Source organism: Lontra canadensis, unplaced genomic scaffold (assembly GCF_010015895.1).
Source record: "Lontra canadensis isolate GAN:19392208 unplaced genomic scaffold, GSC_riverotter_1.0 scaffold47, whole genome shotgun sequence".
NCBI classification, from domain to species: Eukaryota; Metazoa; Chordata; class Mammalia; order Carnivora; family Mustelidae; genus Lontra; species Lontra canadensis.
The window spans coordinates 15,107,356-15,122,018 of record NW_022631041.1 but is presented as its reverse complement, the minus strand read 5'-3'; the positions used below and the strand labels follow the sequence as shown (position 1 = coordinate 15,122,018).

General features: G+C 37.7%; 1 protein-coding gene across 1 annotated transcript in view; it reads right to left on the bottom strand.

Moving 5' to 3' along the window:
• Window positions 1-14,663, bottom strand: part of SH3BGRL2 (SH3 domain binding glutamate rich protein like 2) — a 56,679-nt gene that overhangs the window by 7,637 nt on the left and 34,379 nt on the right. The window contains exon 2 of the mRNA XM_032873210.1: window positions 9,858-10,043. Coding sequence (XP_032729101.1) covers window positions 9,858-10,043 — 186 coding nt within the window. The remainder of the gene's footprint in view (window positions 1-9,857; window positions 10,044-14,663) is intronic.

Here is a 14,663-nt window from a genome sequence, read left to right as displayed (position 1 = left end):
AAAACTACATGGCTTATAAGGAAATGGTGGCAGCAGTCGGTTCTAACTGAACCAAAGCAAATTTGGTTTACCCAAAAGAAGAAAAAAAAATTTTTAAATTCTAAGACAACCAACGTTATTGCTGCTGCAGCTGAAAATGAGCAGAGGCTCCTTCTTAAAATTTTTCAAGCCTGAGGGTAGCCTCTGAGCAGAATATCTTGATTTAGTAGTTAAGGACTATGAATGCTATGTTGTATTTTATAAAATCTTGATATAGAAGGAAAAAATAGTAGACAGTTCCAATCCTGGTAGGGTATGTAAGATGTATTTGTCTAAAACAGCTTCATTCAGCAATTTCTATGCCAAACACCAAAAATATGGGTAAGCCCAAAGCTGAGGATTTTAAATTCCTAATTCATGTTTAACATTTCTGACCATGCTGGTACAAGATAGCAGAACGAGCAAATATAGCGACCCAAGCACTAACTGAAACTGAATGGGAAAAAAAATTTGTGTGTTAAACATAGGAAAAGGAACCAGCAATAACATTTTAAGAAATACCCAGAGGAGTTAAGTGAAGAGGCTAAAATTAATTAAGAGAATCTCTTGGATAATGACATTTATGTCATTCTCCTTTAAGCCACAGGGATTTCGTAAAATAGGATAATATACCCTCCTCTATGACTGTGGACACAACAGCTCTATAGAGATTAGCATTTATAGGTTCATACCAAAATAAATGTTAAACATGTTTTTATTATTATATTTTAGAATAGTATTCCAGTCAGAGAGGAGAAAGTGACGTATAAGCTTTAGCAATGCTGTGCACGTGTGTCGGGGGGAATCAACGTGGGGGAGAAATGAGAGAAGCTATTAAGAATGCAGATTTCTCTTCATCTTTCAAAGAAAAACGTGCCCTCTAAAGTTTTATATCAAGGAATACAGGCACAGAATGGTGATAACCAAGAAAACTGCAAAGCCGAACCTCACAGGAGAGGCTATCTCTTGGGAGTTCGGGGTGGGGGGAACCTACAAAGCAGGGCAGAGGAAAACTGACTTTTCACTTCTGACCCTCCTTTATTGTCTTCATGTGATAGTATTAACACGGCCTTCGCGTCTTTAACAGTTTTGTTTTCTTTTCATTAACTCTAACTGCATGAGGCTCAGAAAGAGAAACATTTTAACCAAAAGAAAACCTCCAACGTGATCCTATTTAAGATACACCGTTAAACATGCAGCTGGGGCAGCCAGAACCTGTCTGGATGAAGGTTTTCAATATTCACGGCATAAACCATCGTTTTCATGAAAGACACGTCCCAGGGATTCATCACTGTAGAATACTGCAGCAAACATCTCACTGAGGTGAAAGAGGGAGATTAAGCATTTATAGATAGAAGAATAAAAACTACGGTTATATAAGAGATAAAACCGCAAAGAATATCTAATTAAATTGTTACGCTTCTGGGCAGACAGCTGATCAGCAAGAGATAGAGAGGAATTTCTATCACCCCTTCCCCACCACCCGACTTTTCCCTTTCCTAGTATCTGTGAGGATGTCAAATAAGATTATTTACAGTAAAACATTTGAAGATTGTTCTTGATTCGATAAGTTATCTTAATTTGCATTTAATTCAGATTAAGTTTCTTAAGAAAATTCTACCCGTAGGAGAGGCGAGTGTCCAACAGAGGTGATTTTCTAAATAGAGTTAATTGTAAAATTTAGAAGATACCTCAGTGAGCTTCCTCTTGAGACTTGACTGTTATTAATAAAATGGGAATGCGAACGCTCAGAACTTCGACAAGGCGGGACCCAACGGAACAGGTTAGCGACCTGCTCAGCTGAAAACATCTGTGCAGCTATTCACCCCCTCACACAACCAGTTTTTGGTTAAGTATGTTCTGGGTTCCTAGCATCATGCAGATACTAAGGTAAATATGCCACAGAGCCTGCTGAAGTGAACACAAGGAACCTCACGGACTGCTGAATGGAGCTACATGAAAAAAAATTCTGAGATAAAGATCCTAACAGGAATGAGGCCCAGGTTTGCTGGGAGAGAAAAGAGGGTGGAATTCCATAGGAGATAAAAATTACAGGATTTGGTAATGAAGTGGGATTGAGGTGAGGAAAATGAGTCTGGGATAACTTTCAGGGCTTTGCCTTACATAAACTTGTAGATGATGTAGTCATTAAGCCTATGTAAATAACATCCATATTTTAGAGACAGAGCACAATCTCCCATGAATAACGAAAATTTTAAACTTCAGCTTTCCTTTTTTACTTTTCCTTATTGACTCCAACTATCAGAGTTGCAGTAACACACAATTACTGCCAGTAATTCAGCCTGGGTCAAAATTCTATCACTACGTTCTACTCCATTCTGCCAGACGATATACTTCATTTTCAGAGGAGACTCAGCTAATCTTGTGTTTCTCAAATGTGGCCTCTAAAGAACCCCAGGAGGCAGAAGAAACAACAGACCTTCTAGATGGCCCCTCCTCTGAGCTAAGCATGGTTTGACATTTTTCAATGACTAGAAAATAAGACAAAGAAAACCAAATGAAAAAAAAGATATAGCAGAGAATTGGTGGTCTGAAAAGACTGATTTATCAGTTGGCCCAACCCTTGATCTAGAATATTGGAGGATATATTTGGAGGCAGCCCCTATAAAAGTGAAATTTCTTTGAAAGCCTTGTTCAATCTTAAAAATCCATGGAAATCAGGCATCCTGCCCCATAACGTGTCTGTGTTTCTTTTGCCATTAAAAAATACGTTTTGTAACGTACTCAAAATATTCAAGTGAAATGCTGTTTTGGGCAGACAGGCAGTCTTTATTCTACGACTTTGGGCACCCCTGAGCCCTGAGAGACTCAACTTGTTTTAACTTTTACTAGTTTTCATTTTCCCAAGTGATTTCTTCTTCACCTTGAACCCAGATTCTAGGGCCACCAACAATAACCCTTCATTTCTTGATAACAGTACATCCCAAAATATTTTTGTTATTTGATAGAAGCCTCCTGAAGAAAGAAGGAAAAATGACTCTAAGGAAAAGAAAAACAGTAGAATAGCTTGAATGAGAATGTACTTTACAAAATAACATTCAATTTAATGCATTCTTCAAAAGAGCTTGCCAGTTGCAAACTATTATCTCAAGTGACTAGAAACAAACTAAATAGCCCACAGGGAGGGAATGATTAAGTTAATTATAATAATCCACCCAAAGGAATAAGATGCAACCTCTAAAAAACAAGCTTATAATGACATGGAAACTACTTCTGTTAGAGAACAAAGCAGGGCACAAAATGGTATACACAGTATGATCAAAAAATGTGACTTTAAAAATTTAAATCAACTGGTAAAAAAAGAGAACATGTATAGGCCAAATGTTTGCAGCTGTATTTGAAAGGTAGTATTTATTGTTCCCCCTTTCTTATTCTCGTTTTTCAAATATTCTCTACTTCCATATTCATTTTAGTGCTGGGAGAAAAAAGTAACAACAATAATAATGTTGGAAAACCAATTCAATAAGAAAATCTCTTTAAATATTAATCTCTTTCCAACAACTTCTTATAAGATTTCTGGCTGAAAATCATTTCTTACATTTATGTGTGGAGATATATATTTATATGTTCAAATTCAATATATTCAAATTCAAATATACGATTTTTAGAAAATAAAATCATATGTATGAATCAGGGATTTTAAAACTGATCATTAAGGGAGTTGGTTCTGCATGCTTCAAAAAGATGCCCAAACACTTAAAATGTAGAAACAATACAACTACATACATTTAGGTATTCTGTGCTGTGCTTCTGAGCCTCCACCAATGGTTAGAAGACTAACATATCTCCTTGTCTCCCTTGATGGGAAAGAAAGAATAGGAGAGGAGAGGCCACGAGGAACCACTGCGGGTCATTCAGCCTTTCTGCACCTCCTTGAGATTATTCTAACCCATCTCTAGTCTACTTCTAGGCTCCAATTAAATGGACAAAGTTGGAGGACTTGCATTTCCTGATTTCAAAACATATTACAAAGCTACAGTAATCAAAACAGTGTGGTACTGGCATAAAGACAGACACATGGACCACTGTTACTGATAGAGTCCAAAAAATAAACCCACATTTATATGATCAAATGATCTTCAACAAAGGTGCCCCAATACCACTCTCAATGGGGATAGGACAGTTTCTTCAACACACAGTGCTAGGAAAACAAATGCACATGCAAATGAATTAAGGTGAAACCTTATCTTATACCATATATAAAAATTAACTAAAAAATGAAGACTAAATATAAAACCCGAAACTATTTGGCAAGTAATGATCGTAGGTATGACTCCAAAAGCACAGTCAATGAAAGCAAAAATAGACAAATGGGACTACATCAAATTTTAAAACTTTGTTTATCAAAGAATACAATCAACAGTGTAAAAGTCAACCTAAGAATGGGAGAAGATATTTGCAAATCAGATATGTGGTAAGGGGTTAATATCCAGAATATACCAAGAACTCTTAAGACTCAACAACAAAAAATCAAATAACCTGATTTAAAAATGGGCAATGGACTTGAATAGACATTGTTTCAAAAATGATATACAATTGTACCATTAAGTGTATGGAATGCTCAATGTCACTAATCATCAGAGAAATGCAAATCAAAATCACAATGAGATACCACCTCACACCTATTAGGATGGCTGCTCTCAAAACAAGATGAAACTGAAAAAAGAAAACAAGTATGCATGGGGATGTGGAGCAGTTGGAATCCTTGGGTACTGCTGATGGGACTGTAAAATGGCACAACCATTATGGAAAACCGTATGATGGTTCTTCATAAAATTAAAAATAGAACTACCATGTGATGCAACAATCCCACTTCTATGTATATATCTAAAACAACTGAAAGTAAAATCTCAAAGAGATATTTGCAAACCCATGTTCAAAGCAGTACCATTCACAACAGCAAGGAGGTGGAAGCAGCCCAATCCGTCAATGAATGAATGGATTTAAAAAATGGATATATACACACAACAGAAGCCTTAAAAAGAACTGAAATCTTGTCACCTGCTTCAATGCTATAGGCTAAATGTTTGTATCCCCCGAAATTCATGCTGAAATCCTGACGCTTAAACGCCTTTAGGAGGTGATCAGGCCATGAGGGTAGAGGGTATCCTAATCAAGGATAGGATTAAAACCCTTATAAAAGAGGTCCCTGTCCCCTTCCACCATGTAAGGACATTTCTAGAAGTTGGAAGTCTACAATCCAGAACAGCATCTTCATCAGAACCCAACTATCACCCTGATCTTAGACTTCCAGCTTCCAGAACTGTAAGAAATAAATTTCTGTTGTTTGCAAGATACCTAGTCTGTGGCATTTTGTTACAGCAGTCTTGATGGACTAAGACATTCAACAACATGGATGAACCTTGAGGACATTATGCTAAGTGAAATAAACTAGTCACAAAAGGACAAACATTGCATGATTTCACTTCTATGAGGTATCTAACATAGTCAAATTCATAGGTAGAAAGCAGAACGACTATTATCAAGGTCTCGGGGGAGAGGACAAATGGGAGTTGTTTAATGGGTACAGAGTTTCAGTTCTGCAAGATGAAAAAGCTCCAGGTATCTGTATTACAGCAATGAATATACTTAACACTACTAAACTGTACACCTAAAAGTAAGATAGTAACTTTTACAATGTATGATTTTAATCAAATATTTTTAACATTTATTTAATTTAATTTAAATGTATTTTTAAAAATCCAAATCTTCCCCACCCTCCACCGAATAGGGAGGGAGAAAAGAAATGAAAAGGGAGAAGATACTTTCCTTTAGTGCAGATGTGTGCCATTTTCACTTCTGGTGCACTCCACACATGCCAGTTCCACACACAGAGAAGACAAAGCTTAAACCTTGAACATGAGGACCATGGGCTTTCTAAAAACCAAATCAGATACTGTAAAACCCATCAGAAAAGTCTAGAAATGGTTTACCTTTAGGTTACCCATTTCCAGAGAAGAATCTTGCTCATGGTAGGGATACTCCTAGGAAATAGCAAGAACAACCAGTCTGTGCAATTTCGGTTCTTGACTACAAACAACTAAAATGGACATTAGCAACTTAACAGGACAGGAAGTTATGGCAGTAGAGCGGGAAGTTGTGAATCCACATTAAAGCTGGAGAACCAATTTATAAGATGAACTTCTATGTCTGGGTGGCCAAGAACACACCCCGGCCACACCAGGGATTTGCCCCATTAGGACACCTGCCATGGCTATTCCTGACCCCAAGACCCCTGTCCAACTGCTCCTGTGTTGCTGCCCTATCCCCTCAATGTTCAAAATCTGGGGTGAGAAGAAGTGACTGAAAATGCCAATGAGCTCCCATTCAGTGGTGGAATTCTTCCCTACGGGCAGATTATTCAAATACTAAAGGGCAGAGAGAAGGAAATGGTCTGCACTGATTACCAAGTAGCTTAGCAGCTGTTTATGTCTCCCATGGCTAGCTCACCCAGTCTAAAATAAAGTAGTAAGTTTCCAGCCAATTCTGGGGAACAGGAGAATCTTCACACTCACTGGATTCTGTCCCTTGCAACGCAGCAGGTTTCCACAAGCTACCCAACCAGATAAGACCACTCCTAAACTGTCACTAGGTAAAGCAAGGCACACAGGAGTAGGCAGGATGAATGAGACCATGGCTAGCTGCCCTCTAATGCTTTTGCTTCTGTCAAAGTTGAATTGACTTGATGGTGATAAGAGCAGACACTGTCTTCCAAACTCCGCCAGCACAAACTATAAAGACAGAGTGTGTACCAGTGCTGCTGTCACCATCCCCACGGGACTAACACTGCTCAGTCAGAGAGGATGCCATTTATCCAGCACAGTTTAATCAATGTTAAACTTGATTAACCGTCAGCCCCCACAGTCCATCTGAAAAAAATGTCCATAGACTCTGTAAGCCAAAGATACACAGAAATTTAGAAAGTCATAAAGAAGTGAAAGCAAGGGTAAGGAATTAACTTTCTTTCACATTATATTCTTTTATTCATTCAATACATTCCTGTATTAAAAGGGCTCTGAAAAATAGACTTCTATTTTCATGATGACAGACAAAGATGTCTCTTCCTCCTTTATCTTGAAAAATCAACAAAACAAGAATTAAAAAAAAAAAACAACAGAAACACCATTTAAATAAAATAAAACTAGGAGACTGCTATAGCTCTGAACCACCACCTATGCAGGCAGTGAGGAGAGAAATGGTGAGGGGCATGAGAGAGCAGAAGAGATCAAACCTCGGTGTCTGAACAAGCTGCAGGGGGCGGCCCCCCCGAGACGTCAGGAATGGAGGCATTAGCTATTGTGAAGGTGTGGTGAGTGGGCAAAGGCAGAAAACAGGGAGACTGAAAATCTACATACACAGCAGTTAGATTTCCAGGGTACCTCACTCTCTCCAAAGGAACTAGAAGGTATACTATTCATAAATATGGCTTCTGGAAAGCAATAAACTTACAAACAAGCAGCATGGAAGGGTAGGGGGGTGAAAACAGTGATGTGAAGGTGAATAGCAGTGAGCAAAACCCTCCAGCTCTCTCAGCCTATAGGTCCAGAACTCCAGTAGCCTGGCTGATATCCCCAAAGCAAGAGACTGAAGAGCCATTCTCCAGAAAAATTAAATCATCACTGAGAAAAAACCTGCAGATTTTATTATCCGTATCTACCACAAGAATATAACAGGCTACCCAGTCAAACTACAGAGAAGTCTGGTAGAAAACAAGCCCCCACACATATATATGAGCACATACACAGCTTCTAACTAGCTTTCTAGTGCCTCAACTCTTAAACAAAAGACAAGGATCACCAGATATCTGAGGATAGAAAAGACCAAAATAAGCACGTGAAAAAAAAGTGAATTAGTAGAACAAGAACAGTACTACTAAGAGAAGAAAACCTAAAGAAATCATATTTAACATCTACACTGAGCTAAGATCTTATACTCATCTTATAAAAGCACATTATTAAAAAGAAAAAATCAGGATGTAAGAAAGGAAAAAAAAGATGACATAAAAGTTCAATGAAAAAATTCAGAGATTAAGTTAAAGAAATCTTCCACAAAGTAGAACAAAAAGTTAAAGAGGACAATACAAAAGAAAAGGATAAGAATATAAGAAAATCAGTATAAGAAGTTCACATGTAAATTTATACATATTCTAGATAAAAAGAACAGGGGGAAAAAGCAGGGAGAAATTTTTCAAAGAAAATAATATAAAAACATATTTAATAATCATGTAATTCTTGGATAATAGGGACCTACTGAACACACAGCACAGTGAACTGTGTAACATAGTGTACATATAATATAGATTACATTATGGTAATTCACCAAAAAATTTTAGGATACACTTATGAATAAGAGACATTAAAAACCTGGAAAGAAGAAACTGGCAAAAACATACAAAAGATCAAGGAAAAGGGCATTAAACTTCTCCATTAGCACTAGGCACCAGATGATAATGAGGCAAAACCACCAACACTCTTCCCAACCTAGAATTCTATACCCAGTAGAATTATGACTCAACTACAAAACCAGAACAAAGGAATTCGCATACCTGAGAACTCTGAGGGACAGAAAACGGCTAGATTTTAAAGTCTTATAGCACTATTTGACTAAGAGTTTTGCTTTGTTTTGAACTGTACAGTTTATATACAGTGTCAGCTATACCTCATTTCAGTTTGCAGACATGAGAGTTCATTTTCTAGGGTTTGTAATCATGAATGGGATATACCTTCAATTACCACATACTCCCCTAACAAAATACGAGATCACAATGTAAAAAATTCCACAATTAAAACAATAAGCTTTATTCTTAAAAAGTACTTTATAGTCACAAAATATCCTGGGAAGTAAGACAGATATTATCATTCTTTGCTTAAAGATGAGAAAACTGATACTTTAAGGGAAATGACTTCCCAAAGGTGTCAACACAAACATAAAGTCAAACGAGAACTATCTAAATCTAGCGCCATGTTCAGGATTTTAACCTGACATGAATTCAAGAAGTCTGTGCACAATCTTTATGATTTTACATTTCAACATCTCTTTCTCTCTTATGCATAGGGAAACTGTTTCCTTTCAAGGTATCTAAAGCATCATTATCCGTTTTCTCCACTCCAATATAACCCAGCTACTTATTTCACCTTAAACATCTCAGTACTAGAGCCCCTTCCCCTTCTCCAGGCCACCCTTAAAGAACTGTAGTACAGGTCCTAAAATAAACACTTAATTATACACTTTGAGTATGAAAAGGGCAAATCCTAACTACTCATTAGGAAGAAGTTGCTTGGTTTTTTTTTCCTTAACCCAGGGAGAAGTAAAATAGATAATTAGACAAATGTGACTTCATCTTCTCATATGCTACATACAGAAAGAAGGCACCTAATGTATCTCAGGTGTTCATAATGACCCATCTGACTCACTACCATAAAAAAAAAATTAACAAAAAACAATTCTGGTTTATAATTGGCTATTAGCAGTTTTTTATAACATAGAGGAGTAAAGATTCAAGAACAACTATCCCTTCCATTCTGCCCCCAAAATGTATTAATCAAAAAATCTGCTTTAAAATTTAGAACACATTAAACACAAACACTCCCCTTCCCTTCCCACCACTTTCCTCAAGCAGAGAGACAGGAAGACAGACAAGCATGCACTCACATTCACACATCGTCTGTGTCCTTGGACTCATACACCCTCTTTTACACTGTGAACCTGAATGGTACAGGGTGAGGAGGTCACAGTCCTCCCTGAAAAAACCCGACTTCACTCTAGGTAACGTGTTTCTAATCACCCGAATAACAGTGTGATAACAATCTGTTACTTACTCCACAGTATCGGTCACCATTAAATATCTGAGGTGGCAGAGGGTTGCCCTGAGCAGGCTTCTTTTCTGGGGGGATGTTTTTGTACATCCATTGTCTTTGTTCTTCTGACATCGTGATATCCACCTCCTCAAACTCTATCTTGTTGGCTTCCAGAAATCTAACCACATCCTGCTGCTTCTTCTTTATCTAAAGAGGGAAGACAAACAAATAAGGAGACAGGCTCATCTGAAACAATATGTAAAGATTTCCAAATTGAACTAGATTTGATTTCTTATTGTCAGAGATCACTGATTAAAAAAAAAAAAAAGCAATATCCGTAGGCACCAAGCACCATCCTCTCACTGGATATCCAGCAGAAGTCTAGGCAAATCCTGACATAATGATTTCTTCACCTAGACTCCCCAGAACTCTGGGGCACAACCTGGAAGGATCAGATTATGTATGAGGTGAGGGACTCAGTTCTCAGTAAGCCATAACCATTCTCCCTCCCACTTACAGAAGTTGACATTTACAATCATGAAAGCTCCCTCTGCCAAAACCATTTGAAAACCATGTATAGCCCATCTGAGATGTCAACATTTCACCGATTCCCGGGAGCAGCAACATTTTTATTCCCCTCAGCAGTCTCTTTCAGATATTCCACAGCTGTAGTCACTGTCATGAAAGCATCTTTTCATCAGTTCACAAGAGAAAAATGTTCTCTGCCTCTAAGGTGAAAATAAACAAGCATCATCTTACTTTGAACTTAACCCTTTTTGTTCCTCTCATCTTCATGTTTCCTTCTTCAGTCACCAGGAGTCGGGTATGCTCTTGAAGAGCAGCAAACACATCTGTAGGTTTTCAAAATCTTATCAATCTTCTTATTTAAGGGCACATATTAAATAATTCAGACAGGGTGACAATAGTATCTTAAACACAGCATGTAGAACATGATTCAAGAGGCTTGCTTTTTCTAAAGTGAATCTGGGAAATGTACATGGAGAACAAACTTAAGCGGTGAAGTAATTTTATAATGGCCATAGAAAAAAATCTTTTTGAGAGATTAAGTCACCAGAAAGACCTCTCATCCAAAAAACAGAATGTCTGAAGAACAAACATTCATATACTGATTGCCCTACCAATTTCCTCCACCTTCCCCCCAAAAGCCTCAATGACATGTGCTTCTGAGATGGAAATCTGTTGTATGCCATGAGCACACAGTTTTTGATCACTGAGTTGAAGCCTATGAATAACTAACAAGATTGCACAGTTAGTATGGACAGAAATACAAAGCTAGTCAAATAGGAATCTTTACACTTGGTGGTATCAGAAAACAAGGGAACTACTGTATGGTAGCTTGATGTATTATCTTAGTTCCTTGAATTAAGCTCTTTCTAATTTCTGAAAAAGTTACCTTTTTTCCCTCACTGGTACACAATTTCAGAAATGTAGTTGTATTATTCTGAAACTGGCTTGCAAACAAAGTATTTTTTATCCTGCTTAATTTCCTTTTATAGCCCTATAAGGCTTAAGATAAACAAGGCTGATGCTGAGGTCAAAGTGGTCACCTATTTTTTTTTTTAAGATTTTTATTTATTTATTTGACAGAGATCACAAGTAGGCAGACAGGCAGGCAGAGAGAGAGAGAAGCAGGCCCCCCGCCGAGCAGAGAGCCCAATGCGGAGCTCAATCCCAGGACTCTGGGATCATGACTTGAGCCCAAGGCAGAGGATTTAACCCACTGAGCCACCCAGGCACCCCATAGTCACCTATTTTGATCAAGGTCTTAGTATGTGTTCTTGTTAAGACAATCATGTCGTTCTCCTCTTTATTTAGTGGGTCCCCATTGCCCTTGAAAGAACACACGCATTTCTTAGCATAGCACAATGTCCCTTCATGATCCAGTTCCTTTGACTATGAAAGCAATGTATTTGCATTTTTATAAGTTTGGAAATTGTAAAACAACCTAACAAGAAGTTAGCTGCAATCCTCTCAAAATCTAATTGGAGGAAGGGGTTTGGATTTAACGTCCATATGTAGAGCTTTACATATGCAACACATTTCAAATGTTCATGAGAGTGATCAAAAACGAAACTGACACAGTCACGCTTGAGTTTTCCATATAACGTATATACACATAATATCCATCCCACCTCTACATCTTCCCCAAAATGTGAGTGCATAAAAACTCATATACTCTCAATACTAGGATATATCAAAGATACATACATAGCTTCTTTAATCCCCAATTCCCTAGCTCCCCCCACCACATACACACATTTACTAGTGGACTATAATCCCCTATATCTCAACTGGCCGTTCCTTTCACAGGATCACCCTCAACAAAAATAGCGCATCTTGCCCCTTTAACTCAAAAGCACACCCTGTGTACTGTCCTGTCATTAAAAATTTATCAAAGGCATGAAATATGTGCTTAGCAATCCATCATGTACATGTTTTTTGTTAACTTATTTTCAATTATTGGTATTTAGAATACTTGTAACTTCCACCACTAGAAGTATCATGTAGTGAACATTTTTATTTAGAAATCTTTGACTGTAACTTTCAACACTGTTTTAGTGACAAAGCCCTATGAATGAAACTCAAATCAAAGGGTAGAGACATTTTTCAGGCTCCTGATGAACACATGCTAAACTGCTTTTCAAAAAGTCCATGTCAATATATGTTCCCATTAGCAATGTGTGAAAGGGTTCACGGCTCAACACCCTTCCCTCCTTACAGCCAATATTTGAAAGATGTAGCACACAATATTAAAGTTCAAATGATGTGAGTGATGGATGTGTTAACTGTGGTAATCATTTCACAATATATACATATATCAAATCATTGTGTTGTATACCTTACACTTATGAAATATTATGTCAGTCGTATTGTAATAAAACAGAGGGAAAGGAACTAACTGGCTGCTGTTTAAAAAAGAAATTCAAACGCATCATTACACACTAACAATGCTCAAGAAGCAAAGGATAGTTACTAACAAAGGTGATAACTGACAGTAGTACAGGGAGTAAAATGTAAATAATTATACCTCTGGTTTAAAAGAGGAAAGCAGAGAAGGCAGGAGTAGGTTTGTGTTTCAAAGCGATCACTTAATACTGCACAACTAAAAAACAAAAAAGGAGAAGCTCTGTATGTACCGTTAACACTGCCATGAAAGCTCTCCAGAGTACATTAGTAAGTGGTGGGCGGGGGGGGGGGGGGGATAGAAAAAACAAGGAAGAGAACTGTGCAAAGACTAGGAACACTTTTTAAAAATAGAAAAAATAAAGGAACACATTTGTATTTGCTTTTATTTATGTTAAAAATGAACTCTTGAGTTTATCTTTGTGTATGGTGAGGCAGGAATCCATCAGAATCCTAGAGGAGAACATAGGCAGTAACCTCTTCAATATCAGCCACAGCAACTTCTTTCAAGATATGTCTCCAAAGGCAAAGGAAACAAAAGCGAAAATGAATTTTTGGGACTTCATCAAGATCAAAAGCTTCTGCACAGCAAAGGAAATAGTCAACAAAACAAAGAGGCAACCCACAGAATGGGAGAAGATATTCACAAATGACAGTACAGACAAAAGGCTGATATCCAGATCTATAAAGAACTTCTCAAACTCAACACACACAAAAACAGATAATCATGTCCAAAAAATGGGTGGATGACATGAACAGACACTTCTGTGTCATACAATGACATACAAATGGCTATCAGACACATGAAAAAATGTTCATCATCAGTAGCCATCAGGGAGATTCAAATCAAAACCACATCGAGATACCACCTTACACCAGTTAGAATGGCCACAATTAACAAGACAGTAAACAACGTGTGTTGGAGAGGATGTGGAGAAAGGGGAACCCTCTTACACTGTTGGTGGGAATGCAAGTTGGTGCAGCCACTTTGGAAAACAGTGTGGAGATTCCTTAAGAAATTAAAAATAGAGCTTCCCTTTGAGCCTGCAATTCCACTACTGCGTATTTACCCCAAAGATACAGATGTAGGCAAAAGAAGGGCCATCTGTACCCCAGTGTTCATAGCAGCAATGGCCACGGTCGCCAAACTCTGGAAAGAACCACGATAACCTTCGACGGACAAATGGATAAGGAAGATGTGATCTTTATACACTATTGAGTATTATGCCTCCATCAGAAAGGATGAATACCCAACTTTTGTAGCAACATGGATGGGACTGGAAGAGATTATGCTGAGTGAAATAAGTCAAGCAGAGAGAGTCAATTATCATATGGTTTCACTTATTTGTGGAGCATAAGAAATAACACAGAGGACATGGGGAGAAGGAGAGAAGGGAGTTGGGAGAAATTGGAGGAGGAGACGAACCATGAAAGACTATGGGCTCTGAAAAACAATCTGAGGGTTTTGAAAGGGCGGGGCGTGGAAGGTTGGGTGAGCCTGGTGGTGGGTATTATGGAAGGCACGTATTGCATGGAGCACCGGGTGTGATGCATAAACAATGAATTCTGGTACACTGAAAAGAAATTAAAAAAAAAATAAAAAATAAATTAAAAAATGAATTCTTGAGAGTTATATAAAAAACTAACAGAAATAGATGTCTAGAGGCTAGGGGAGTGGGAACTGGGCGACAGGAACAAAGTAGGAGTGAGAACTTTAAACGTTTTTGAACAGTGTGAATATGTCAATATCCAAAAGATAAAATAGAAGAAAGTTATGTTGAGAAAAAGAGCTTCATATAGAAGGGAACAGTAGTATATAGCCATAGAGATGTGGTGGTGTTTTTTTGTGGGATTGGTTGTTTTTGTTTTTCAAAGATTTTATTTATTTATTTGAGAGAAAGA